Raw genomic sequence first — 27,131 nt, 5'->3', positions numbered from 1 at the left:
AGACTGCACTTATTGCTGAGGTTTATCTCCAGAGGTTACAAATATGACAGCCCAAGTTCAGAGACTGTCAGCTTCTCATTTTCTGAGATGTTCTTGTTCTTACATGGTTTCAATTTCACTGCAGTATTTTAAAGGGAACATATTATGCAAAAATAACTTTTTTTCAGGTTTTTCTAACTCTCAGTTCCTCTCAGTCACCAGCTCAGATGCTAGATAGCTCAGTGGGTGACTGCGCTGACTTTAGACTGGGAGATTGATCCTTTGAATCCCAGTCAGGTCCCAAACTTTAGATAGAAGGGCCGGAAACATCAGGAGAGTGACATCCATTTCCTGCAAAGATCCTATACGACTGTTTTTTTTGTACAACTATAAACATCACAGGCATGTTTTGAGGACCTCTGAAACCAATATTAACCTGTCTTAAAGGGTAAAATTTGTCCCTTTTAATACATTTCTGCTCTCCCATCAGACCAAAGTAGCAAGAGTTTTCAGGAAAAATGTGTGGAATTGACTTTCTAGATTTGTGGGAGGCACGGCAGCACAGAGGTTAGCACTGTTGCCTCAAAGCAAGAAGGTTGCTGGTTCGCTTCCCAGTTGGGGCCTTTCTGTGCAGAGTTAGCATGTTCCCCGTGCACATGTGGGTTCTCTCCGTGTACTCCAACCTCCACTAAAATGCTTGTTAGGTTAAAAGGTGACTCTAAATTGGCTGGGATTGGCTCCAGCCCCCACCAACTTTTATAAAATGGTTGTATGAACTTAAACATTTTAAGTTCAAATGAGTGGAATATTCATATCGGTTACGTAAGGGAAATTTTTATTTTTAGTTTAGGACAATCTAAAATAATTAGGTTTGCTTAACCTTTAAACATATTTTCTATGAACTTAAAAAATCTACATTTACCTAATTAAAAAAGTAATAACTGATTCACTTCAAATGTTTCATGTGATTGATTACTTCATTTTTTCTTAAGTTCAACCAATGTTTTACTTTTTCAGTGTATGTTTATCCATTCTGCTCCATGCACAGCAGAGGTTAGCAAAGCAAATCACCTTTTTTCTGGTTTATGGTTCCTCCCCTGAAGCTCAGTGGCGCCCCCCAGGGGAGGCCTGCCTCACACTTTGAAAACCACTGGCTTATATAAAGTCATCAGCTGCAAATATTTCACTAAAAATCTCATACTGATGATGTAAATATTCATGACATTGATAAAAAGGTATAATTCATGACTGAAACACTGAAGTGACATTAAACAGTTTTCTCTGACCAAAGAGTGAAACTGTTGAGGCCGTCACTGTTTGGTAGGGTTTTATACAGATGAACCACAATAAAGCAGAAAATCATCACAACCTTGATTTATCTCAGTAATTCCAGTCTAAAAGGTAAACTCCTATATTCTAGATCAGGGGGGTCAGACTCAGTTACAGCAGGGGCCGGATTCTGGATTCAGGACTAACCTGAGGGTCTAACAGGGTCACCTTTGAACCAGAAACTGTCAGCCTCATTTCACCAGGAATAAAATATAAAAACTTAGCACTGATGATAAATGATTCTGACATTTAAAATGTTAAAAAGATCAGTTTAAAGGCTCACAATCTGAGAAAAGAACATTTATTAGTTCACAAAGGTCAAAACATGAAATTAAAATAATGTTTTTAAAGGCAAATTTATTAGAAAGAAAGTATTTGGCCCCCTGACCTTGAGTTTGACACCCCTGTTCTCTAGGATCATTTCATAGGCTGATATATTTGTCTTTATTTCTTTTGATTCTGATGATCATGGATGACAGCTGATGAAAAACCAAAACTCAGTGTCTAATCAATGAGAATAATGTGAAAAAGTGAAATATTGGAGCCTCATGGAGTCACTCTCTAATGAAGTGGAACACCTGCACAGGTGTGTGAGTGGATTCATGAGAGCTGGATCCAGATTCGTGAAGGACAAATGTGCTTCAAAAGGAGCAGAAGCAGAGAGGACTGTGGAATGAAGCCAATTCAAGAATCTGAGGGAGCTTCAAGAGTCACCACGCACACACGAATCTAGGACATGGAGTACAGCTGAACCAGAGACTAAGTCAGAGAAATCTGACCTGGGCTAGGACCAAAAGGACTGGACTGTTGTGGTCCCAGTGGTCCAAAGTGCTCTTCTCAGATGAAAGTCCATTTTATAAACAAACAGTCAGAAAAAGGCAGAAAAAGAAATCTCTGCCTAAAGTGAGCTAACTTCTGAGGTCTGTCTGATAGTATCAATATTATGAACTGATAGAGTCCTAACAATTACACTATAAACTAGATCAAACTAGCAATTTCAGCTGAAACTGTTAGGGCAAAAAGCACAACAACAGCTGAAAATAGCAGAAAAACAGCTGAAAATAGCATAAAAATAGCTGAAAATGGTATTCAATAGCTAAAAAAGGATAAAAATAGCTGAAAATAGCTGAAGAATAGCTGAAAATAGTAGAAAAATGGGTAAAAGAATTTTAGAAATTAAGTTAAAAAGGTGGAAAGTATCAAAATGGGTTAAAAGTGACAAAATGGATAAGGGTGGAACAAAGGGGATAAACGTTGGAAAAATGGTTCAAAACAGGTTAAAATCCTGCAAAAATTGGGTTAAAGAGGCAAAAAGGGGCAAAAAGGGGTGAGTTAATACTAGTAATAAATCACAGTTACTGGTCCACTGGTTTGAGGTCTGCAGATTTCCTCCAGTTTAAAAATGTTAACCTGGATTATCTAAAATATCCTTTAAAGTCAGAAAAATTATCAAGAGTTAAAATAATGAGGTCAAAGGTCAGGAATGTGGGAAAACACATTTCATTTCATATTCTTCATTATGACTCAAAGTTTGGTCTTTACTTTTCATTTCAAACCTTTTCACTTCACTATTTTGACTTATCTTATTTTTGACCTTGTAGATCCTCAATTTTAATTTTTAAGTAGCATTTTGACCTTTTAAACTCATTTTGATTTTTTTCTCATGCTGTGACATTTTCAGCTCCTAACTTTGATGTTTAACTCATAATTTGACTTTTTAGATTCTCAAAGTCATATTTTGACATTTAAAACTCAATTTTTTTCCCTCACACTTTGACATTTTAAACCAATGATTTTAAATTGATCTCATATTTTGACCGTTAAGAATCATGATTTTAACTTTCTATCTCATGTATTTTCCCTTTAAAAACATTTTTTTTCTTTAAATACCATGTTTTGACGTTTTGAGACAGTAAGTTTGAATTTTGATCTCAGATTTTTAGCCTTCAGATTTATCATTCTGACTTTTTTAATCTCAAAATCACTTATCATCAGTGCTAAGGTTTTTTTCCCATAATTCATTGCTGGTGAAAATGAGGCGACACAATAACACAAGATAGACACAAGATTCTACAATCAGATCATTTATTTAGAAGAGAGGAGCAGAGGAGACATTTTTCACCAACACAATTTCATCTACTGAAGAATGACTGTCAAGATTTACAACTAATCAGATTCATCGGAGAGGATCAATCATCTGGTGTGTAGTCTGACTAAGCTTTGGATTCAGACAGCAGAGTTTGAGCTACACAGAACACAGAGACACTGAGGAACCTGAAGATGAGAACCAAACCCCAAACCCAGGATAGAGCGGTTCAGTGAATGTGGTGTTGAAGGTGTGGAGGTGGATCAGTCTGTCAGAGGAGACTCTGTAGAAGGACAGAGAGCCAGCAGGATGGTCCAGATACACCCCTACTCTACCAGAGGATGGAGAGGAGGAGGAGATTTTTGTTTCTCTGTTATTGTGACGGACAGAGTAACCACCATCAGAGTGCTCCAGACTCCAGGACTGATCATTAAATCCAAACCTACATTCACCTCCGCCTCCTTTCCGTCTGATTCCTCTGTAACTCACTGATACATGAATTAATCCTCTCCACCTGACCTCCCAGTAACAGCGACCAGTCAGACCAGTACGACACAGCAGCTGATAATATTTATCAAATCTGTCTGGATGATCAAGATATGGCTGACCCTTCTCTACCCATGTCACCGTCCTGTTGTTGTCAGACAGTCTCAGGTCTCTCTCCACTGTGTTTGTGTCCACTTCCAGCTCACAGGCGTCTGATGGAGAGAAGGAGACACAGCTGATGGTTATCATCTGATCATTCCTAAACAAGGTTACTGACAGAGTCAAACTAACATTTCATCTTCAGCCCTGAATCCTGTTTATCAGCCCTGAAATTCTACTTCCAGTTTCTATTGGAATCAACAGACCACAGTGAGCTGCAGCTCCACAATCACAGACAGACACCAAACACATTTCTATGGCTTTGACTTTAGATTCATGGCTTTGATTTCACTTCCTGTGTCCACTGGGTGGCGCTATATTACATCCACCAATACTCAGTAGCTGTCATGATGGTGCTGTGTGTGGAGAATGATCAACAGAATGAGATAGAAGCGTCTGAAATCAGATTCCTAAGGAGGGAGTCTGGGCTCAGCCTTAGAGAGGGGGAGGAGGTCCTTCACCTCTAAAGGACTCAGCTCATCAGGATCCTCCTGGTCTCCTCCCTGTGGAGGTCTTCAAGGTCCATCCACCTGGGAGGAGACCTCAGGTCAGACCCACAACTCTCTGGAGGGACTATAGATCCCATCTGGTCTGAGAACTCCTCAGGACCCCCAGGAGGAGCTGGAAAACCTCAGACTGAAGGTCCATGTAGTCCTAGTCCTCCATTGAAGAAGAACCAGGACCCCCTCCCAGTAGACAGGAAGGTGTAAACATAGGGATGGGTCCAAGGGCTGATAGGGACTGAGCCGTAGTGTTTCCTCTCCTCAGCACTCTAAAACTGTTTGTGTTTGATGAATGTAAGTGATTGTGAAAGTGGACCTTCATACTTTCAGACCCAAAGACAGAGATGGATTCAGACACAGCCTCAACCATTCTTGGTTCCCATGGTTACCTGAGTCATCAGCCACATTCATCATTGTGTTCTCACTAATCCACAATTCAGACACTCACACTTCTTCAGACCTGGTTTCAGTCTGTGCCGTCCCCCATGGTCCAGTCTGGAGGAAGAAACAGATCATCATCAGGGATGGTCAGGATGGATCCAAACACTCTCATTCTTCATGGGACTTTATTTTCCTTTAGGTTTTTACTAGGGAGGCACTGATCCACCTTTTCTGGTCCCGATACCGATCCCAATACCTGGGCTTTGGGTATCGACTAATACTGATACTGATCCAATACCAGAGTTAAAAGAATAACCTGTATGCCCTACTGTAAGATAAGACTAGTAATTGTTTTGGGTAAAAGGCAAAAATTGAGTACATATAGATCACTGAAGTGTTTAAATGTTTACCAACAGTTTGGTAAAAACAATGCTTCAGAACTTACAGAAATTACTATTCAACTGTAAACTTTTATACTCTGTAGACTGGTAATGCAGCAAAAAAACAAAGAAAGTGCATCAGAGGTAACATTCCAGTACAAAACTGTATTACACAAGTGTTTTTAACCACATACTGTAAACAAAGTGGCAATTCTGTGAGAAAATAGTGCAAACAACTTTGTAAAAAAGGCTTAGAGCTGGTTGCCTGGATCGGCCTGATCCAGCTTTGAGGGGCTGGATCGGGCTGATACCTGATACCAGGATCAAGATCGGTGCATCCCTAGTTTTTACCTGTGCATGGTTGCTCTGCAGGACTTTCTCTAAATTCCCTCTCCTCTACATTTACTAGGCCTGTGCTCTAAAGATCAATATGGCAGTCTATCATTGTGTGATCCTTGGCTGGACGTCAATCAATACTAGAAATGGAACAATATTCAAACTTCATGTCATGATGATCATGATCTCAAATATCACAATTATCAGTATTATCACAGTATTGTTATTTTCTTAAAGAGGTTGTGGGCTAGTTTATCATGTCCTCTTTTATTTACTTTGAATCACAGGACTGATTCTTTTCAACTAATCTGACCTTATTCTGCACGCTCCTGTTCTGTCACTGTGTCCTCTAGCTAGCAAGTACACTGTACGTGATCCAGTAATGTGTGCAGACAAATGACTGATAAATGCACGTTACTGTGAAGTGGATGGAGGAGAAGAAGGTGGAGCCATGGCTGAGCCCTGGACCCAGGACTGGACTGGGAGCTCTGCTATTTTTGGCTTCAACGGGCTCCTAACAGCAGGTGGAATACCACAGAATTATAGACATGTTCCTTTCTCCTTATTATGTAGAGCTGACTCTGACATAGTCCAGAGGTAAGGGACATAGACTCATCTAATGGTGGGTTTGAACTCTCTTTTAAATCAGCCCTTAAATGATCCCTTCTCAAGCAGAAGGACTGAAAAGAAAGCTACAAATCTACTAGAATTAATAATACTTTAAAATGAAGAAGGCTTAAATGTTATGGAAATGCTGACAGTAATTAAATGACTGATCAACTGACTGATTAACTGACTGTTGTGGTGCTGATAGTCTAACTCAGTGGTTCTCAACGTTTTTTTCACTCATGTACCCCCTGTGAAAGATTTTTCCAGCCAAGTACCCCCTAAACAGCACAAAGCTTTTTTGGCCATAAAGAAAGACATTAAACAGCGCTGTGACAGCCGTCTGATTTATCAAACTTTACAACTCACAAACACTTTCACTTTTTACATTCAAACATTTGAAATGTTCAAAATGAAATATTAAATTCATAGCAGATCTTCTCATCACTAAATGTGTGAATTCAAACTAATTGGGTGAAAACTGTGAGTGGACAGGCATAAAACCATTTAAAACCATAAGTAGTAAAGCACTGCTCAGCTGCAGCCGTCTCTCTGGAACTATTTGGAAATAAAAACAGAGAACTAGAAAGAACTAGAAACCTGTAAAAAATAACTTCATTATCAAAAATACAGCTTGGTGCCCCTTTTAGTGATCATAATAAAGATCTCTCCTCAAACTGAAATCATGACCTTAGTTATAGAAAAACATTTCTTCACAGAAAAATAAATCATGAACCTTTTTATGAATGGAGAGATTGTACAGTGATTGACAGGGATGTGCCAGTGTGGGTCAAACCATCCTGCCATGGGGGAGACTCAGGGGGTTTAGGCTCATTTCATTTAATAGACTACAAAATATAAAATATACTTTATGAACTTAAGGTCCTTGCACAACAGACGCAATTTTATCTTGCAGATAATCCACACCAGATATTTATTGTTCAACCCTGTAGCAAGTCAGGGCAAGCTTCCACTCCAGTAAGAAATGACAGCAGATATTTGTTTGAACTGTGGTTGATTTTTTCAAAGTTCGGCTCTGACCAGCAAACATCAAAACACTGGCTGGTGGCGAGTTTTTAGGCAGACAGAGGAACAAAAACGTCCTCCTCTCCAACACCACATGATGTTTGTCCTCTCCTCATATCTGTCTGTATCAGTGCCTGTGGTTTTTACCTCATGTAGCCTGGTAGAGAGGGAGACAGGCAGCAGGCAGCCCCACATGTCCATGTGAACCTGGAAGTGCTACTCACACAGTTAGAGCTGTTTCTAAACTAACAGGACTTTAGTCCAATCAAATATCTAACAACAGCATCTCCTCTGAGCTCAGACACACCACTTCTAGATGCTCTGGATCAATCCACTCACTGAATTGACTCCTCTGACCAGTCTGGAACACAAACAGGTGAGCCAATCTGTGCGCTGTAGGGGAGTTAACTCCTCTCACAGTAACCTCAGCTGTGTCCTTTTTACTATTATTAATAATATTTAACATCAAATTAATGAAAAGTGGCTCCCTCCTCTCAGCAAATGTGGCTGGCACAGTGAATGAAACAGGGAAACTAAACAGCAAGGACCCATTCATCTAAAACTGATGCCAAGGCCGGTCAGGAGACTAGTGATGGGAATTCAGGCTCTTTTCAGAGATCCGGATCATTCAGCTCAGCTCAGCAGGAAGACCCGGCTCTTTCAGCTCCCAAACAGCTCTTCATTCGGTACCACCTTGGCTTTTAAATTAGACTCTAGATTTAAATAGAAATGTGGTCCAGTTCTGATTAAACAGGCACGTTCCTACAGAGACATCCGAGCTAACTGCTACCACAGCAGCAGGCCCTGGATATACCGGACAAGCCCACCATAATGATAATCATGCTGAAACAGACAGGGAGTAGAGAGAAAACATCTTTTCTGTCATGGAAAGCTTTCAGTGTTGATCTCTGTCCTTGTTTTAGTAACAACCCTGTACGGTACGACTCTGAAAGTAGCATCACTCAGTCAGTCAGCCACACACAGACAGACCCATCTGCAGGGCTGACCTCAGCAGTCAGCCAAACATAAAGACATTAAAGACCCTGTATAGCTGAAGTGCTGAGAGCCAACTTTACTGCCAAGTATCAGTCTGTCTGTCTGAGTCTTTCTGTCTGTACCTCAGTGTCTCCAGTCTGCAGTCTGGATCCTCCTGGAGAGCAGACAGCAGTTTCTCTCCTGGTCCTCCTGGATGATTGTAGCTCAGGTCCAGCTCTGTCAGACAGGACCAGCTCAGAGCTGAGGCCAGAGAAGAACAGCCTTCCTCTGTGACCATACAGCCACACAGACTAGAAACACAGAGAAACAGTGGACATGAGAAAGGTCATGGGAGGAGGAGCCTTCAGCTATCAGGACTACATGTGGCATCTTCAGTCTCCAACACCCCATCCTACACCTTCTAGTTGGGAGACTTTAACACAGTTGTCATTGTCCTTGGACTCACCTGAGAGTTTCCAGTCTGCAGTGTGGACTCTTTAGTCCAGTAGATAGCAGCTCCACCCCTGAATCCTGCAGGTCGTTGTTACTCAGGTCCAGGTCTCTCAGACTGGAGGACTGGGAGCTGAGGACTGAGGACAGAGCTCCACAGCTTCTCTCTGAGAGGTTACAGACACTCAGTCTGAAAAAGACTTTCAGTTAGTCAGTGAAATAACCAGACAACCAATGACATACTATATTAGTAGCTGACCACCAAATATTGTTCTGGTCATGTTTAATTTTCCTGTGTTTTTATTTTGGATCATTTCTTCCTCGTAACTATTGTTGATTAGAATTATTATTGACCTGGGCAGCTCAATCTGCAGTAACAGTAATAGTCCTCACACTCAGGTGTTCTACCACCTGCTTTACAGCTATCCATCTATTGTCCCTGTGGCATGGTGAGCATGAGAGAGGAGATGGGGTGCTAGAGATAAGGCTTAACAGATGCTGAAAGAGGAAAAAAGAGAGAACCAGGACCACTTTCCATTGCTTGACTTGGAGATATAACGGTATGTTGATCTTCCTCATTACGTCATGTTTTAGTTAAAATCCTAGAACACCCTTTGGTGAGTGGACGAAGGTAGTGAGGCATCCTTTAGATTGTATTAAGTTGTGTCATTTCGTTGAGCCACCCAGTCGCCATTTGCCAGGTGTGTGTGGGTGTGTGTGTGTGTGTTGTTGGTGCGTGACATCACATTCTCATCTAAAAGAGTGTGTGTATTTCCTCTTTGTATGAATTTATTTGTGGCTTCCACAGTTCACTGATTAACTGAGATACAATGATGTGGCATCAAATGTGTTTTTGTATGTAGCTTGTTCAACTTGGGTGAATTTGACTTGAGATTATTGTGAAATGATGATTCATGTGAATTGTGTGAATCTGAAGATAATTGTCACTGAGATTTTGTTCTTTGTTTTAGTTTTATGGAGCTTCCAGTACCACAATAAAACCCATGAAGCATCAGTCCAGACTTTCTGCCTTTATCACACCAGGGGGCTGTTACAGTGAAAACCTGTCACTACTTTGGAGACCTTCAGCTGGTCTGCATCACCATCATCATCATCATCACCACTGGAGATTCATCAGAGCCTCAGAGATAACTGATAATTTTCTACTCCTGATGGCTGATAACCGATAATAACCAATATATTTTTTTCAACTGTTGATTTAACAAAAGAAGTTTATTTGATGTGTTTATGAATGTCTGGGGGTAAGAAGGGGTTACTATGTAGTGAGCAAAGATATTTATAACTAATTTTAATTAACATCACTCGTGTTTTTCAAGAAACAAAGAGCTATTCTGACTTTATAACTGTTATTATAGTTAACTTTTTTTTGGTTAAACATGTGTGTTTCAAATACAACAAACACAAACAACTGACATAAGTTTTCCCCCATAAAACCAAATGATAACAGGCTGTTATTAACAGATGGAGATATTTGGGGGTCTGGGTTTTTGTTGTTTAAGCCAGAATGAAAGCGAGCTGATGTTTTACATAAAGATTAAAAATATGCACTGACATAAGTCATATCAGAGATAGGTTAAGAATGTAAAGTCCACCGTGGTCTGTGGCTAACTTCTGTTCCTAACGTGGATCAGACTGAATGAAACCACGTCAAACAGAGCAGGCAGGGATACGTCTATGAAATTAGCGATGGATCAGGAGACTGTCAGACTGATTTTGTTATTATAACGTTGCGCCTTTTGGCTCTGGCAAACTTTCTGCAGTTTCCAATGCCTGTTACGATCACCACTCTGCCTGGTATTAGCCGTTGGCTTGGTCCTAATGCCCGTGGCTGAGGCTAGTGGCTGCTGACACTTCGTTTTAACGCCGTTAGGATGATGACTCTTAAGTGACTTATAAGATCCGTTGAGGACTTCTTTCTACTCTTTGCGACCTTTGCAGGACAAATTCTACACACACGGTTGTGTTTTCCTCCCCGTAAATACTGAATAACGCCACCGTGTTGTTAGCATTTTAGCACAGGGGCTGCTTCCTCTTCTTCTCTGGTGCTTAACAGCGGGTCGTGCACTGCAGCGCCACCTGCTGTTTCTGAATATGTAGTCTCGTAAGACAGAAAACAAATGCCAGCACTGCCATGCTGACAAAAATATATATGTTATTGGGGCTAGTCGTCATGATATCGGACCGATAAGAATGACGTAATAATTTCCTGTTATCGGCCCGATAATTATCGTGCACCCCTAATCATCACCATCATCATCACTGGAGATTCATCAGAGCCTACATGTAAATGTCAGGCAAGAACTTGAAATAAATATCAGAGGTGCTCATACTGTGGTTGGAGTGAGAGACTTTAAAGGACAATGGGCCTCATTCACAAACAGTGCATACGCACAAATTTGTGTTTAAATTGTGCATACGAATGTTTGACGCACAAATCTGTGATTCCTCAATATCTTCTTACTTGAATTTGTTCTTACTCTGCGAACAAATTTAGAACCTCCTCAGACCATGAATATGCACAAATAATGAAGGATCAACTTTCAGAAACTTTAAACACATATCTTTTACCCAAGATGCACAATGTATTGAAACTACATTAATTTATAAAGGGATTAAAGGTAATCATTAAAACCGGAAATTAGCTCAGAAGTTGATCAAATGTACTAAATAACCATGAAATGGACACTTTTCCATTGTTCATATACTTAAAATCTTGAATCTTCAATTTAACACTTCATTTGAAAAAAAAAAATATATACATATATATATATATATATATATATATATATATATATATATATGAGCATTCAAGTGAAATAAAACAACTTTGACATCTGGGCCTAAAGATTAATTGATTGTTGCAATCAGCATTGGCAATTTCAGTTAAATAAAGTTGTTTTTTCTGATTGACTTCACTCGTTAATTGCAAGGGATTAAGAATTCCAAATATAAACAAATAAATAATTACAGGTAACCGGATGGATGAATGCCATCACTTTCACTCTCGTTCTGTTGACACAGGCCAGAGATGGATGAGTTTCTAATTATTGCAGCCAGTCGCTCATCCTGTGGAGTGAGATCAGGTGGTCCTTGTTCTCCTCCGGTTTCCTTCTGTTTTTCTCTGGTCTGATATCCTTTTCTTTGAATCCATCTTGATATCCAACCACTTTTTCTTCACCTGAGCCGCGGTGCGGACCTCAGGTGACACTGTATTGACAGTCTCTGTGATAGAGGCCCAGGTATCTTTTTTGTTTATCATCGAGACTCCAGTGGAAACGCTTCGAAAAAGTGTTATTTTCCTTGCCTCTACCTCTGACATGATAACTTCACTTTCCACCATTGTGAAATGTCTTCCTATAATTTTTGATTATAGGAATAGGATAATGATTGATTTTGATTTCATTTTGATGCATCAAACGGATGTCCTTTTATAGAGAAATAGGGGCGTGGTTTATGCAGATCACGGGCACAGGCCTGTCAATTTGAATGATTCTGATTCTCTAACATACGCACGGTGGTGAGAAGAAAATTAGCGCAGAACTTGTGCGCAGAGTAAGAACATTTCTACGCATTTATTAGTGAATGAGGCCCAGTATTACTGCAGATGCAAACCAATAATCCAGTCCAGGTCTCCCTTGAAAAAGAGATCTTTGATCTCAATGGGACTAGCCTGGTTAAATAAAGGTTACATTAAAAAATCGCAGTACTTGTCACTGTAACTTAAATGTGAGAGTTTATCCTGGCATAAAAACCTAAAGAATGAAAATGTTGTGTTGTCACAGATGTTTTAAGGTTACAGGCATAACTCTTGGTATTCTCAGCTAAAAGTCTTTGGGATCGTAGAAGTGTTTCTGGTTCTGTGTTTAGCCTTCACGCCCTCAGTGTTTATGTGTACTACTCCAGTGTGCATTTAAATATTTGAATCTCTAATGTGTTTCATGATAAACTCTTGGGTATTTCCTCTTATCTTTGAGTTTACGTCAACACTCACAGGTTCATTCCAGCTGTAGTGCACTTCACTTCCACAGCCAGATAGTCAAACTCAACACACACTTCAAACTTAAATTTTCATACTTTTATTAAAGCAAGTTCGTAGCAGTCAACATTTTCTTCCTACCCCAAAACATTTAAAGAACCCAGTGAAACTTCACCCTATAACAACCCTCCCGACCAACAAACAGACCTCTTAGTTAAAGACCAGACTCAATATACAAAAGTGAAAAGCTCACAAGGTAAAGTACAATAATTAAACAAAATCAAATAAATAGGTACACATGAAAATAAGTCAAATTAAAGTACATTTTTCAGAGTAGAGTCATAAATAATTAAATAATTAAAAAAAATACAATTAAAAAATAATATATATATATCCTGTGAAAGAGACAGAATCACTCACACACCCTGCTTAACTTTATCTATGTAAGGAAACAACAGCTGCCCACATCCAGGTCATCACCTCAATGGATGTTCAATGGAACCCGTGCTTAGGAAGAGGTATATACGTGGCATGAAATTTAATGTTTAGTCATGCACAGGATAGCCCTGACCCGGGGGGGGGGGGCAGGCACGAAAGGTAAGGATCAGTATCAGCAAGCGATGGTGTGCTATTATAACATCTCATCAGGTGAGAGTTTCTCGAAATATTGTAGCAGAGGTCTCCAATGAGTGTAAAACTCATCAGAGCATCCTCTAAGAGTGAATTTAATTTTCTCCAACTTAAGGAGAAATAAGATATCATGCAGCCATGTTTTGAAGGAGGGGGGTTGTGAAGATTTCCATACGAGAAGGATCCTCCTACGGGCAATCAAAGAGGCAAAGGCAATAACATTGTCCTGAGTGGTCGAGGTGTCAAGATTATCAGGGGATCGAAGATGGCTATATGAGGGGATGGATTGATGTTTAACCCTAAGATGTCGGAGATAGACTTAAAGAAGGATTGCCAAAAATTAACAAGTCTAGAACATGACCAAAACATATGTGTTAGGTTACAAGGAGCCTGGGAACACCTATCACAAGCATCATTAATGTCTGGAAATATTCTAGAAAGTTTATGTTTACTATAATGAAGTCTGTGAAGTACTTTAAACTGAATGAGAGACAGCCTAGCGCAGCTAGTAGAAGAGTTGACAGCCCTAAGTGCCTTCATCCAGAAATCATCAGAAAGGTTAGTTTGTAGTTCGACTTCCCAATCAGACTTGATCCTATTAACCGCAGACTCGTTAGTTGTGAACAGGAGGTTATAAAGGAAGGAAACCTGACCTTTGAGCAAATATTTTGCCTTAAGTGCCAGATCAATGCCACTGGGGTTTGGAACTTGAAGAAATGCTGGTGAGTGTGTCCTAGCAAAATTCCGGAGCTGAAAGTATCGAAAAAAGTCTGAGCTATTTAAATTGAATGCAGAAAGTAAGTGGTCGAAACTGGCAAAGGCACCATTAACGTATAAATCACCCCGACAGCGAAGACCATTCCTCTCTAAAGATGTATATCGTGAGTCAATTCTAGCTGGTATAAAAAGGTGATTATTACAGGTGGGCATTGCTTTAGGGAGGGAAAGCCACCCGAAGTATCGTCTAATTTGTGACCATATTTTAAGTGTGTTTATTACAACTGTATTAGATGTGAAGCTAGGGGGAGGGAGGGGAAGGGTGCCACACACCAGAGATGGGAGAGAAGAAGAGCAGGAGTCAGCCTCCAGTTGGCACCAGCTGCACTGGGGTGAGGTAAACCATATCTTTTAGAATATGTAGCCGTGTAAGTCGAACGTCTGTCAGCGTAAGCCCCGAGTGGGATGTCAGGGGAAGTTATTGAACTCCTTGGAAGACGTAGACGTCATACAGCATTTTATATTTTCTGGTAGCTCATTCTCATTGAACTCCTTGGAAGACGTAGACGTCATACAGCATTTTATATTTTCTGGTAGTAACTGAGAAAACTAGGCAGCCCAAGCCCACCCTCTGACCTGTTCCTCTGAAGTAAGGATTTACCCGTTCTCGTATGCCCGCCAGCCCAAATAAAAGAAGAAACCAAGTTGTTGATAGATCTGAAAAAGGACTTAGGGAGAAATATGGGGAGACATTGAAATAAATACAAATATCTGGGTAGCACATTCATTTTTACAGTCTGTATTCTTCCCGCCAGAGAGAGTGGCAAACAATTCCACCTCTGTAGATCTGATTTGACTGTAGCAGTTAAAGCAGTAAAATTTTGTTCATGGAGAGTACAAATGGTACGTGTGATCATAATACCTAGGTACTTTATCCCCATGTTAGACATTTTAAATGGTATGGACGATGGTGTCATATTTAGGGCCAACTGATTAAGTGGAAGACATTCACTTTTCAGAATATTTAATTTATATCCAGAAATAGTGCCAAAAGTGTTCAGGAGTGAAAGGATAGGTGGAAAACTTGTCAGGGGGTCACAGACATAAAGGAGAAGATCATCTGCATAAAGCGAGACGTGATGTTCAACCCCCCCTCTTTTGATCCCTTCGAACCCTCTAGCCGACTTTAAAGCAACTGATAGTGGCTCTATGGTGAGTGCCAACAGCAGCAGGGAGAGCCGACAGCCTTACCTAGTGCCGCGAAAAAGAGGAATGGATTTGAACGCTGTAAGTTTGTGCACACAGATGCATTGGAGGAGGAGTAGAGTAGCTTAATCCAGGAGGTGAAACTGGCATTAAAACCGAACCGCTGTAGAGTGAAAAAGAGGTAAGCCCACTCCACCCTGTTGAAGGTCTTCTCGGCATCGAGAGACACCACAGCCTCAGCTTCAGTAGAAGAGGACGAGGTGTGAATTATGCCGAGAAGCCTTCTGACATTAGAGAAAGAGTGCCTCCCCCCTTATAAATCCTGTCTGATCTTCTGAGATTATCTTGGGCATAATAGCCTCCAGACGACAGGTTAGGACCTTAGCCAGAATTTTGACATCAACAGAGAGGAGTGAAATTGGGCGATAGGCTGTACAGTTCGCTGGGTCTTTGTCTTTCTTATGAATGAGAGATATCGAGGCTTGCATGAGCGTTGGTGGCAAGGTGCCCTGGTGGCATGATTGGTTAAACAATTGTTGTTTAAAAAACTCCACAGGATAACCGTCTGGGCCCGGTGATTTGCCACTGCGCAATGAGCTAATGGCCTCTTTGATTTCAGAAAGTGTTAAAAGGGCATCTAGTTTCTGTCATTAGATGAAACCTTCGGTAATGATAATTTATCAAAGAAATTATGTCATTGATTTTCATTGTTAGGAGATTCGGAGGTATATAGTTTAGAATAAAATAGCCTGAATATGCCATTAATCTTCTCAGGGTCAGAGGTCAGAGAGCCTGACTCTTCCCGTATCTGGGTGATCTGGTTGGAAGCCAATCTGGCCTTTAGTTGGTGGGCCAGAAGGCAACCCGCCTTATCGCCATGTTCGTACAGAGACCCATGGGAGCGGAGAAGGAGACGTTCAGCTTCTGTAGTGAGAAGAAGGTCAAGCTCGGTCTGGAGACCTAATCTTTCTTTGTATAAGTCAGGTGTTTGTGAAGTCAACAACAAAACATCAAGGTTGGCTATAGATTCTTCTAATTCCCTTTTGGCGAGCCCTGCGCAGTTTGTTTGCATGAGATGTATATGAGATAATTCTACCTCTAATGAAAGCCTTCAGGGTTTCCCACAATAATGAGGGGGAGGTTTCATCATTTTTGTTAGTTTTGCAGAAAAAAAACAATCGAATCAGCAACGTATTTGCAAAAGTTTACATCGGCCAGCAATAGTGAATCCAGGTGCCAAGTTCTGAATTCCTTTGGTCTGAGGTCAAAGCGGAGGTCTAGGGTCACCATAGAATGATCAGATACAGTTATAGGGGAGTATTGGGTAGAAATAATTGACGGGATAAGTGTTTTATCAACCAAAAAGTAGTCTATCAGAGAGAACGTTTGGTGAGCTTGCGAAAATAAGGAATATTGTCTGGTGGACGGGTGCGAAAACCTCCAGGGATCAACATAACCATATTGATCCATAAAGGCTAAAAGAAACTGTGACATTTTCGAAAGTGGGGAAGGCCGTGAGGTAGATCTGTCCAATATTTGGTCTATGACACAGTTCATATCACCTCCAAGTAGCAAAATATCGGAGTTCAAGTTCGGGATAGAGGACAGTAGCAACTTCATAAAATTATGGTCATCCCAATTCAGAGAGTAGACCAACACAAGAACAACTGGCTTCTGGTATAGTATACATAGCGGCCATCTGAATCTAAGATTGTGCTAGTGGGAGTGAAATGTACATTTTTCTTTATTAAAATTGCTGTGCCTCTTGATTTCAGATTGAATTTGGAATGAAAGACCTGACCGATCCACTGCCTGTTCAACTTCCGGTGGTCAGAGTTTTGTAAATGTATCTCCTGGAGGAACATTGTATCGGCATTGAGGCCTTTGGTATGTGTCATGATTTTAGTTCGCTTCACAGCAGCGTTTAACCCACCAGTATTTAAGGAGATGATCCTCACTGCCTGTCCGCCAACCACACCCCCACTGGTCACATCAGCCATAATTTAGCACAGAGCAGCAAAAGATATTGGTCAATCCTAAGATGCAAGCAGTAAAAGATGAGTGAAAAGCAGCGAGTGCATGAGCAACATAGCACAGTGACAACAAAATTAAAATGAAAAAAACAAACATCACCAAAAGATAAAGTCAACAAAGAGGCCCCCCTCCCTACAAACCCCCTAAGCTGGCACTTCCTTCCAGCTCCAACTCCCCCACCCAAAAGAACTTCCCCATTGAAAAAAATGATCCTCCCATCCTTCCCAACCCACATTACCCATATCACTTAACACAACCTTATAAACTAATACAAAAGATGTGTGCTTCCCTTTCTGTGTCCTCATTCTCTCAGGTTTCGTCTCGGATCCCGCAACCCGTAAAATGGAAAATCAGAAATGTAAACATGTAACCCTCTGAACACAATATGAAATGTTGGCCCACCACTGAACAAAGAACAAACAGCCTGCAAGTATCAAATTGAGGTCTTAAGACAGCCTGAGCTATTCTGCATAGAGTAATAAAAAAAAACAAAACAAAAAAAACAATAACAATAATAAGAGGAAGAAGAAAAATATAAACACACGAGTTCAAAACAAACCCCTTATTTGTTTAAGCTAACTTTGGTCAGAGCATGTGCCTAAATGGCTCCAGACTGCGAAATGGAAGGCTTATTCAACACCAATTGTATATGAAATATAAGATTTTATATATAAAGACAAATTGTAAACATTGCAGCAACTTAAACATTGTGGATTTAGCACCTCAGAGCCATGGACATCTCAGATAAGGTTTTAACCAATGTGCATTACTAGTATAAACTTCTACAATGTTAATGAAATAAGTGGAAAAATAAAACAAAGATAAAAATCAAACATAAAGTGACCGAGTAAACAACAGACTCAGATTACCCAAATATGCTGGCTCTCTTCACAGTCCCTTTAGTATGCATGATGAAGGTAGGGCTAGTCAGTTAGCCTCCAGGCCAACAGTAAAGCGCAAAGGGTGGCGTACAAGAGAACTTCAGGCCGGGAGTATCACCATCATGTCTTTTATGTCCCGATACAGCCCAAGGGCTTGTGCGCTTAAAGCATTTCCAGATTGTCAAAGAGTCTTACCCTGCCCGTGTTGGTGCAGCTAGAAGAGAGTCCGTGTTAGCATGTCTAGTGTGGCTAGCACTCAGACTCCGAGCGAGCCAGCAATGCAGCTAATCAAGCCTCGGGGTGTGTTGATAGTAAGCTGCAAAGGTGTTGGCCTCCTTGAGCGACGAAAATCTCTTCTTTACCCCACCCTCCAATGTTATCTGCAAGCGGGCTGGGAAGAGCAGAGCCAGTCTTAGAGCGAGGTTGTACAATTTAGCCATTACCGCCCAATACTTAGTGCGTTCCTCAACAACCTCCGGAGTATAGTCTTCAAAAATCTGTACAGGGAACCCGCGATACTGAAGTGAACCTCGTCTCCTGCGTGCTTCCCGTATAATCAGGTCCTTGGTCTGGTAACGGTGAAGGTGGATGATTATAGGCCGTGGCTGCGACCCGGGTTGTGGCTTGGCAATGAGTGCCCTGTGTGCACAGTCCAGTTCGGGGGGAGATGAAAGGGTCTCTGTGCCAAACAGTTCATCTAGGAGGTTGAAGAAGAAGCCTGTGGGCCTGGGGCCCTCAATGGATTCCGGTAGGCTGATGATCCGGATGTTTTTCCTGTGGCTCCGGCCCTCTAAGTCCACAGCCTTTGCCGCTAGCCTAGCGTTGCTATCCGTCAGGGCTGCACACCTCTCCTCCAGTGCCTGAATACATTGAATATTCAGTTCAGCAGTGTTTTCAAAAGAATCAAGATGCTGTCCGTGCTCTGTTACCATGGTTTGTATTTTGTCCAATCTGGATTCCACAGCCGCGAAGGTGCTCTTAATATCGGTCAAGATGCTAGCTCTGTGATCCTCTAGCAGGCTAGCTATGCTAGTCAGGCACAAATTGCTGCATGGAGCAGAGGCTTCTGCCTTCCATTGCAGTTTAGAAGATTTCGACATCTTGGCCTCGCGTTTAGAGAATATTTATGTTTATTTCTCAGTATCATGTGTAGGGTAGGCAAAAACGTAATGTTTTTAATGGTAAAGTGACGTTAGAGTTACGGGAGACGAGACTACGCTGTGCTCACAAGCTCACCAAACCGGAAGTCCCACACACTTTAAACTTAATGTCAGCTCATGCAGAAGGAACAAGCAAACCCTCTGACACACAACAAGTACCACCAAGTTCTCCACAAAGGATACTGACAGCAAAGGCACAGGAGCTGCAGGAGCAGACTGTCAAAAAATATAAAAAGTCCTTTTACGAAGCTTAGGACTCTTGGAAACTAACAGCTAGAGAAAGTAGAACGGCGCTGAAATCGTCCTGTTCCCCAGACGACCTCAACCAAACAGACAAGGAAACGTGCACCAACCATGATTTTAAATGTCAATACCAGTCCGTTTAGCACCAACAGGCCACCACTCCAGAAACTGTTGGTAAAATGGACACTGGTACGGCCCTGACTGAAGAAATACCTGCCTTTGTATGTAAACCAACAGAAACTATAGAAGAAAACTATAATGAGAGACTTGAGAGAGAGTGAGGATTGTGTTAAATGAAGAACAATATGGGTCTGTCTTTGGGCTCACCAATGTACAGTTGTCATTGTCCTTGGACTCACCTGAGAGTTTCCAGTCTGCAGTGTGGACTCTTTAGTCCAGTAGATAGCAGCTCCACTCCTGAATCCTGCAAGTGGTTGTTACTCAGGTCCAGGTCTCTCAGACTGGAGGACTGGGAGCTGAGGACTGAGGACAGAGCTCCACAGATTCTCTCTGAGAGGTTACAGCCACTCAGTCTGAAAAGGAAACAGAGGTAGAATAGTTTTTCTCTCTAAATACAGACGGACTACTTGAATCTGTCAGCTGTGAGTTCACCTACAGAGCTTTGTTGGAGGCTTTGACCACTGGCAGCAGCCTCAGGAGAGCCTCCTCTGAAGCAGAGTATTTCTTCAGGTCAAACACATCCAGATCTTCTTCTGACAGTAAGATGAAGACCAGAGCTGACCACTGAGCAGGAGACAGTTTATCTGTGGAGAGGCGTCCTGATCTCAGGGACTGTTGGATCTGCTCCACTAGAGAACGATCCTTCAGTTCACTCAGACAGTGGAACAGGTTGATGCTTTTCTCTGCAGACAGATCCTCACTGATCTTTGTCTTGATGTACTGGACTGTTTCCTGATTGGTCTCTGAGTCACTTCCTGTCTGTTTAAGCAGACCTTGTAGGAGATTCTGATTGGTGGTCAGTGACAGACCCAGGAGGAAGCGGAGGAACAGGTCCAGGTGTCCATTAGGACTCTGTAAGGCCTGGTCCACGGTGCTCTGGTAGAGCTGTGTCATTGTAGATCTGGATGTTGTTTGTTCCTCTGCCATCAAATTGACTCCAGAGTTGGTGAAGGTCTGATGGACATGAAGAGCAGCCAGAAACTCCTGAACACTCAGATGGATGAAGCAGAACACCGTGTCCTGGTACAGTCCTCTCTCCTCTATAAACACCTGTGTGAACACTCCTGAGTACACTGAGGCTGCTCTGATATCGATGCCACACTCTCTCAGGTCTGGTTCATAGAAGATCAGGTTTCCTTTCTGCAGCTGCTCAAAAGCCAGCTTACCCAGAGACTCCATCATCTTCCTGCTCTTTTTATTCCAGTGTGGATCAGTCTCAGCTCCTCCATCATACTTGATGCTCTTCACTTTAGACTGAACCACCAGGAAGTGGATGTACATCTCAGTCAGGGTCTTGGGGAGCTCTCCTCCCTCTCTGGTCTTCAGCAGATCCTCCAGAACTGTAGCAGTGATCCAGCAGAAGACCGGGATGTGGCACATGATGTGGAGGCTTCGGGATGTCTTGATGTGGGAGATGATTGTGCTGGCCTGATCCTCATCTCTCAATCTCTTCCTGAAGTACTCCTCCTTCTGAGGGTCAGTGAACCCTCTGACCTCTGTCACCATGTCAACACACTCAGGAGGGATCTGATTGGCTGCTGCAGGTCGTGTGGTTATCCAGAGGCGAGCAGATGGAAGCAGGTTCCCCCTGATGAGGTTTGTCAGCAGCACACCCACTGAGGTGGTCTCTCTGACATCAGAGAGGATTTTGGTTTGGTGGAAGTCCAGAGGAAGTCGACACTCATCCAGACCGTCAAAGATGAAGACCACCTGGAAGTCCTCAAACCTGCAGAGTCCTGCTTCTTTGGTTTCAGTGAAGAAGTAATGAATGAGATCCACCAAGCTGAACTCTTTCTCTTTCAGCACATTCAGCTCTCTGAAAGTGAATGGAAATGTGAACTGGATGTCCTGGTTGGCTTTGCCTTCAGCCCAGTCCAGAGTGAACTTCTGTGTTAAGACTGTTTTCCCAATGCCAGCCACGCCCTTCGTCAACACTGTTCTGATTGGTTCATCTCTTCCAGGTGGAGCTTTAAAGATGTCCTCCTGTCTGATGGTAGTTTCTGATCTGTCTGCTTCCCTGGATGTTGTTTCCATCTGTCTGACCTCGTGTTCCTGGTTGACCTCTCCAGTCCCTCCCTCAGTGATGTAGAGCTCTGTGTAGATCTGATTCAGAAGGGTTGGGTTTCCTGCTTTAGCGATCCCCTCAAACACACACCGGAACTTCTGCTTCAGGTTAGACTTGAGTTTCTGTCGGCATACTGAAGCAGAATATCCTGAAAGAACAAGAAACAGATGATGTGAATGAGCTGATCCTGATAAAAGTTGGACTATAAAAGAGTGGCTGTGCAGTTCTTCCTCCTCCATCAGTTTCATCCAAAAATCTCATCAGATGTTCAGTGGGTATGTGCAGAACATTAAAGCAGAGTGTGGAAATGTAAACCTCATCTTCATCTCTCCATCATCTTAAATCTACGTTCACTTTTGACTTTTCAAACTTACTGTTCCTCAGACAGTCAGCCAGCTCGTACTGCTTCATTCTCCTCAGGAAGTTCTCTGTGATCTTCAGAAAAGCCTCTCTGCTCTTCTGCTCTTCATCTTCACCAACCAACACCTCCTCATCCTCACTGGGACATTCTGGGTTATCCTGACTCAGAGCCTTCTGAAATCTCTTCAGTTCCTTCTTCACAAAGATGATAATGATCTCCTCCAGCAGCTGGAACACAAAGAGAATGGAAATGTTTAGAGGACAGCCTGGGTTTGATCTGACACACTGATAGAAAAAGAGTTTACAATGAGCTCTAGATAGATGTGCTCCACCATAAACTGTGATGTACACACCATAAATATGGAGTCCAGCTCTGGTTTCTGCTGTTTGGACTGATCTCTGAAGAACTCTGATGGTCCCAGCTCAACTCTGGAGAAAGAAACATCAGCTTTAAGGACATTTAACCACACAGCTTTAAAGGTCAACAACATGGCACGGCTTAAATGTAGGGGCTTTAAATCATTACTACACATTTACTATGGGATGGACGTATGCATGTTGAAAGAGATCAGTTCATCAATAACTAACCCCCTAACACCTCTGACTGAAACCCCATCGGCTCAAAGGAGGTCTCCAAAGTCTTGGCAGTCTGCTGTGGTGGTCCCTAGACTCAGAGATGGAGACCATCTTCTAGTTGTCAACTACAGGCTACTTTACAGAACTACAACTACCCCCTGGTAGGACTTGGAGGTCCTGACCCTCATCCTGACCGCTTCACTCTTCACCAAAAACCACCCCAACACCTGCTGGAGGTCCCTGGCTGAGGAAGCCAACAGATCCACATCATCAGTAAAAAGCAGAGATGAGAATCTGAGTTCAACAGACCAGAATGTGTCTGACTCTGGGCTTGAAGAAAAAAGGGTCCATGACTCTGGTCTGTAGGGATGAGTCTGGTACTAACATGGCACCAGCTCAAAATGTCTGGAACTCAACAGGATGAATAAAAACAATTGTCAGTGCTTCTTTTGATACCCCATCTCAACCCCCTGCAAGTCAAAATAGAGGCACAAAATACCTCCTGGAATTAATGTGAATGATGTTAACTCAGCTTTTATCAGTAGAACATGTACGTCTTTCATTCATGTCACTGTCCTGAGAAATACCTGTAAAAATCCTTCACTATAGCCTACCTGAACTCCTCCCACACATGGACTTCAGAGAGGACGGTGGCCTGGTTATGATATCAGTGTTTATAGTTCATCATTTATTACCTTTCATCTGCTGACTGTTTGAAGTCTATACCACGACCAATAGACCGGTCACTCTTCATGGACACACAGCTGGGTTCAGCAGAGTCTGGACTCTTCTTCTCCATCCTGAACCTGAAAAACAACATGATATGTTATTAAAGACAGAAAATGTCTACATGAGGAAAATATCTTTATATAGAGATTATATGTTTGTATATAGTAGATGTTTATAAGTAGATGAAACAGCTGCTATGTAACAGTGAGTGTTAAAGACAGTGATGGAGCAGGAATACTCTGACTGATCAGTAGCTGATCAGAAATGACTGAAATAATGCTGAGTCAACGATCTGATCAGCTGGAAGGTCCAGTTGGTAAAATGACTCTAAGGTGAAGATAAAGTCACATGATGTCCTTGTTTCATTGATCCTTGGGAGGTTTTAGTTCTGCTTTGTTCCTCTAAGGAAGTAAAATCCTGTTGTTGGCTGAATCAGGATGACTTTAGGCTCCTGTTATCAGGTTCTGCTGCCCCCTGTAGGAGGTCCCAGGACACTACAAAGCTAAGTAGACTGATCAAATCTGATGATGGTATGGGTGATCAGCTGTTAGAACCCTGATCAGGGCGTCCCTATGATGGAGTCATGTGACCGTTAGAGATCTTCATCTCACCTCAGAGCTTCTTGGTCTTCACACAGAGAGGTTTCAGAGGAGAGACTCCCTCCTCTGGTCTGTCCCACTGATCCACAGCAGAGCGCCCCCTGCTGTCTGTCAGCTGTAATGAAGGAATCAGAGAGAAGAGAGCTTTAATATCAGACTCTGTCTGCTTGGAAGGATTATGGAGTGGACTTGGGAGACCTGAGGGAACCAGATCTAGTTATCTGTCATTTATAGTTGGATTATTTCTTTGGTTTTGTTTCAATGACTTTAAAACCTGCTCTGAACTCTTCTCTCCCTGGGATCAATAAATAAGAAGGACAAGGCTGTCAGCCTTCAGTGAACTACAGCTTCTCTCTAAACTGTTGATGATGAGCTTCATAGAGAAACTACACACTAACATATGGACTGTGTTCTACATCCTCTGATATTTACCTACATTTAGAATGTGAAGAAGGAGCCAAGAGGGAATCAAATACAGAGATGGATTCTGGTTATCTGCCTTACCCCTTTACCTACTGAGCCAGCACTGGTGACGTGTTTTATATGTCTGGAATATTATTACCATAATTCTGTCAAAGTTTGTCCAATTTGAAAAATTCCAACGGTGTTGGAAAGCTGAGAATTGTGGGCGTGCGCACATATATGGTTCATTACGGTACTCACAACCATATAACGTGGGCATTCATAACAATACACCGGAAGTTTGGAGAGACAGCTACATGGATTATCAACACCGAAACTACTCGAAAGTTTACTCAGTTTAAAAAATTCCAAGAGCTGAGAATCTGTTCTTTCCAGCAATGTATGATGTGTGGTATATATATTACAGTAATGTTGAACAGCACCGCGAAAACGGCAGCTTTGACAGAAGACGAGTAAGAAAGGAGAGTGAAGGAAGAGAGTGAAAGGAGAGCGAGCCAGAGTGGTGTTTTGTTTTCAAACAAAAGCGTTAGTGGCATTTGTGCTTGTCTGTGTTTTATTACACACATTTATAATGTCAGGAAGACCATCACGAATGGTAAAACAGCCACTACGGTTCAGAGTAGGACAGCAATTTGGAGGATGCATCTTCTGAACTGAGGTATGTGAAGAGCATATATAGTTCTCTTTTGCACACCCAGAGTCCTAGACTCAAAAAATGACTAGTGATTGTTCTAAACATGTCTAGGTTCACATTTCAAGTGTCAAATCAAAACTTCAGGACCAATAACAAAATTTCTTCTCATAAAAGCCATGAAAAACAAATCCGTTTTTGTGTTTTTCTTCTTTTAAACTGCTGACAATTCCATATAATGTGCAATAATCATTAACCAGATGTTGAAAAGTCAAGTTCAAGTACTCCTGGGAAAAGGGAGCAAAGTTCTCAGACTTAGGGCATTTCCTGACTATTTTACAGCCATAATAACAAAATATGTCCAAATCAACATTTTTAACCTCAGTAGGTAAAGGGTTAACATGTTTGTGAATGTGTGTCTAATGCTGTGACAGAAGCCAGGACGTGGAGTAAACACCACCACCACTGGATTATGGAAACCAGTTAGTATAGAAACCAGTAGGACCAGAGCACTGGTGTAGAGGTGCAGTGGAGATAAGGGTGTGTATTTGAGCTGTAGTGGCTAAAATCAGCTCTAATGGTGTGTATTTCTACACCGAGGCACAGTTAGGATGAAAAAGAAGACGTTTCCTGATCTGAGAACATGCTCCTCTTTAACAGGAAGCGCTCTTTTGTCCTCTCTCTGATTCTTTCTAAATTAAAAACAGGCTTTAATATCTGCCCACAAGTCTTCCCTCTTCTCCTCACTGTCTTTAAAGTCTTTCTAAACCATGAAAAGTCTCACTTACCTCAACTTGAACTCAGAGAACAGAACTGCGTCACAACTTAGGAGGCATGGCCGAGCTTTGACAGCAGGGAGACAAATGCAGCTAACTCATGTCTGATATGAAACCTGTTCTAAGAACAAAACATTCTGACAGTCTGCAAAACCAGTTCCTCCATAGCAACAGTGAGGAGCGCTACGGCTCATTGACATCACAGAATCAGAGCGGGCCAAAACTTGGCAGCCTCCTGGTGACTTTATAAACTCAAATGACTCAACATGCAGATATCTAGATATCTAGAGAGTGTTTTAGTTCAATATACAAATATCTATCCAGCAAGATGAACTAGTCTGATCATGCAGGGTTCCATTCAATGGGAAAGGTGAACATTTCGAAACAAAAACTCTACATTTAAAAACTTTTAAAAACACTCCAAAATGTACATGTTAGCTTACATGACAAAACTCCAACAGCAGTAATAGTAGTCATGGTACAGGCCCTGAGGATTGTGGGACGTCCTTTATTTTTATGCCAGAATACCTTCTAATGAGAGGAGCCTGGAGGCTTGACGATGCAACCATGTGACACAGTTAGGGCGTCATGTTTCCATCAGACTAAAGTCCACCTTCACATGGAAAATAAACATGGTTGGTAAATGTCAAAGTTACAGACAGTCCCTTTAATATGAGCCAATGAGAGATGAGCTTTCTGATAGTTGCTTCTTTCTGCTGTTATTGGTGTCTGTTGGAGCTGTTATTCTACTCTTATCACTGCCCTTGTTTTCATTAGGATTTTTTACATCTTGGATGTTTCTCCTGTTTGGACTTTTATCATTGTCATTTATGGATCTGTTTATTTTCCATAGCCAAAGTCCTTCTAAGCTAGCTTCCCAACTCCAACATTCCTCTGTCAGGAGAGCTTGTGGAAAGTTTCAAGAGCTCAAAGAGTTCACTTCTGGTTCTACAAATGCACGTGTGTGTGTGTTCAGTGTCAGTTCTATTACTACCCTGCTAGGTTTAACGGTGTGTGTGTCTTATCTGGATCTGAACCAGTCAATCAACCAATCCGGCACCCCCTAGGGCAGGTCATACGGCTGGCCACACTGGGTCCTCTGTCTCTCTGGGCTAATCATCACAAAGTTCATCTACGTTCTGGTTCTTCACTGGACAACAAAAAAACAACCTAGACAAACAGAGCAAACTGTAACTTATCTGGATCTTTTTCTGTTCTTCACATCAAA

General features: G+C 41.8%; 1 protein-coding gene across 3 annotated transcripts; it reads right to left on the bottom strand.

The window, feature by feature from the left end:
• Positions 1 to 3,411: 3,411 nt before the first annotated feature.
• Positions 3,412 to 26,874, bottom strand: LOC121524402 (NLR family CARD domain-containing protein 3-like). Of its 3 annotated transcripts, none has more exons than XM_041809770.1 (11): positions 25,916 to 26,874; positions 24,086 to 24,188; positions 23,441 to 23,551; positions 22,523 to 22,598; positions 22,184 to 22,397; positions 20,181 to 21,957; positions 19,924 to 20,097; positions 8,713 to 8,886; positions 8,390 to 8,557; positions 4,991 to 5,037; positions 3,412 to 4,092 (listed from the first exon to the last, which is right to left on the bottom strand). In XM_041809770.1, exons 3-11 carry the CDS (start codon positions 23,542 to 23,544, stop codon positions 3,554 to 3,556), a joined length of 3,273 nt encoding a protein of 1,090 aa, XP_041665704.1. In that variant the 5' UTR covers positions 23,545 to 23,551; positions 24,086 to 24,188; positions 25,916 to 26,874; the 3' UTR covers positions 3,412 to 3,553. The 3 variants fall into 3 exon arrangements, with proteins under 3 accessions (XP_041665704.1, XP_041665703.1, XP_041665705.1); XM_041809769.1 differs by having other exon boundaries at positions 26,347 to 26,874; XM_041809771.1 differs by lacking the exon at positions 4,991 to 5,037 and having other exon boundaries at positions 3,975 to 4,092; positions 26,347 to 26,874.
• Positions 26,875 to 27,131: the final 257 nt, after the last annotated feature.

This window comes from Cheilinus undulatus, linkage group 16 (assembly GCF_018320785.1).
Source record: "Cheilinus undulatus linkage group 16, ASM1832078v1, whole genome shotgun sequence".
Classification (NCBI taxonomy): domain Eukaryota; kingdom Metazoa; phylum Chordata; class Actinopteri; order Labriformes; family Labridae; genus Cheilinus; species Cheilinus undulatus.
Note: the sequence above shows the minus strand (reverse complement) of the source record. Positions and strands in the feature narration are given on the sequence as shown.

What these genes read in the sequence shown, in the direction of transcription:
- LOC121524402 (XM_041809769.1), bottom strand. Translation starts at nt 26,380, where the DNA reads ATGACTACTATTACTGCTGTTGGAGTTTTGTCAT. An exon ending in GAAGACCAAGAAGCTCTGAG is followed by an intron (nt 23,552 to 24,085) that starts GTGAGATGAAGA and finishes GTTGTTTTTCAG; the next exon opens with GTTCAGGATGGAGAAGAAGA. An exon ending in TGCAGACTGGAAACTCTCAG is followed by an intron (nt 8,558 to 8,712) that starts GTGAGTCCAAGG and finishes CTGTGTTTCTAG; the next exon opens with TCTGTGTGGCTGTATGGTCA.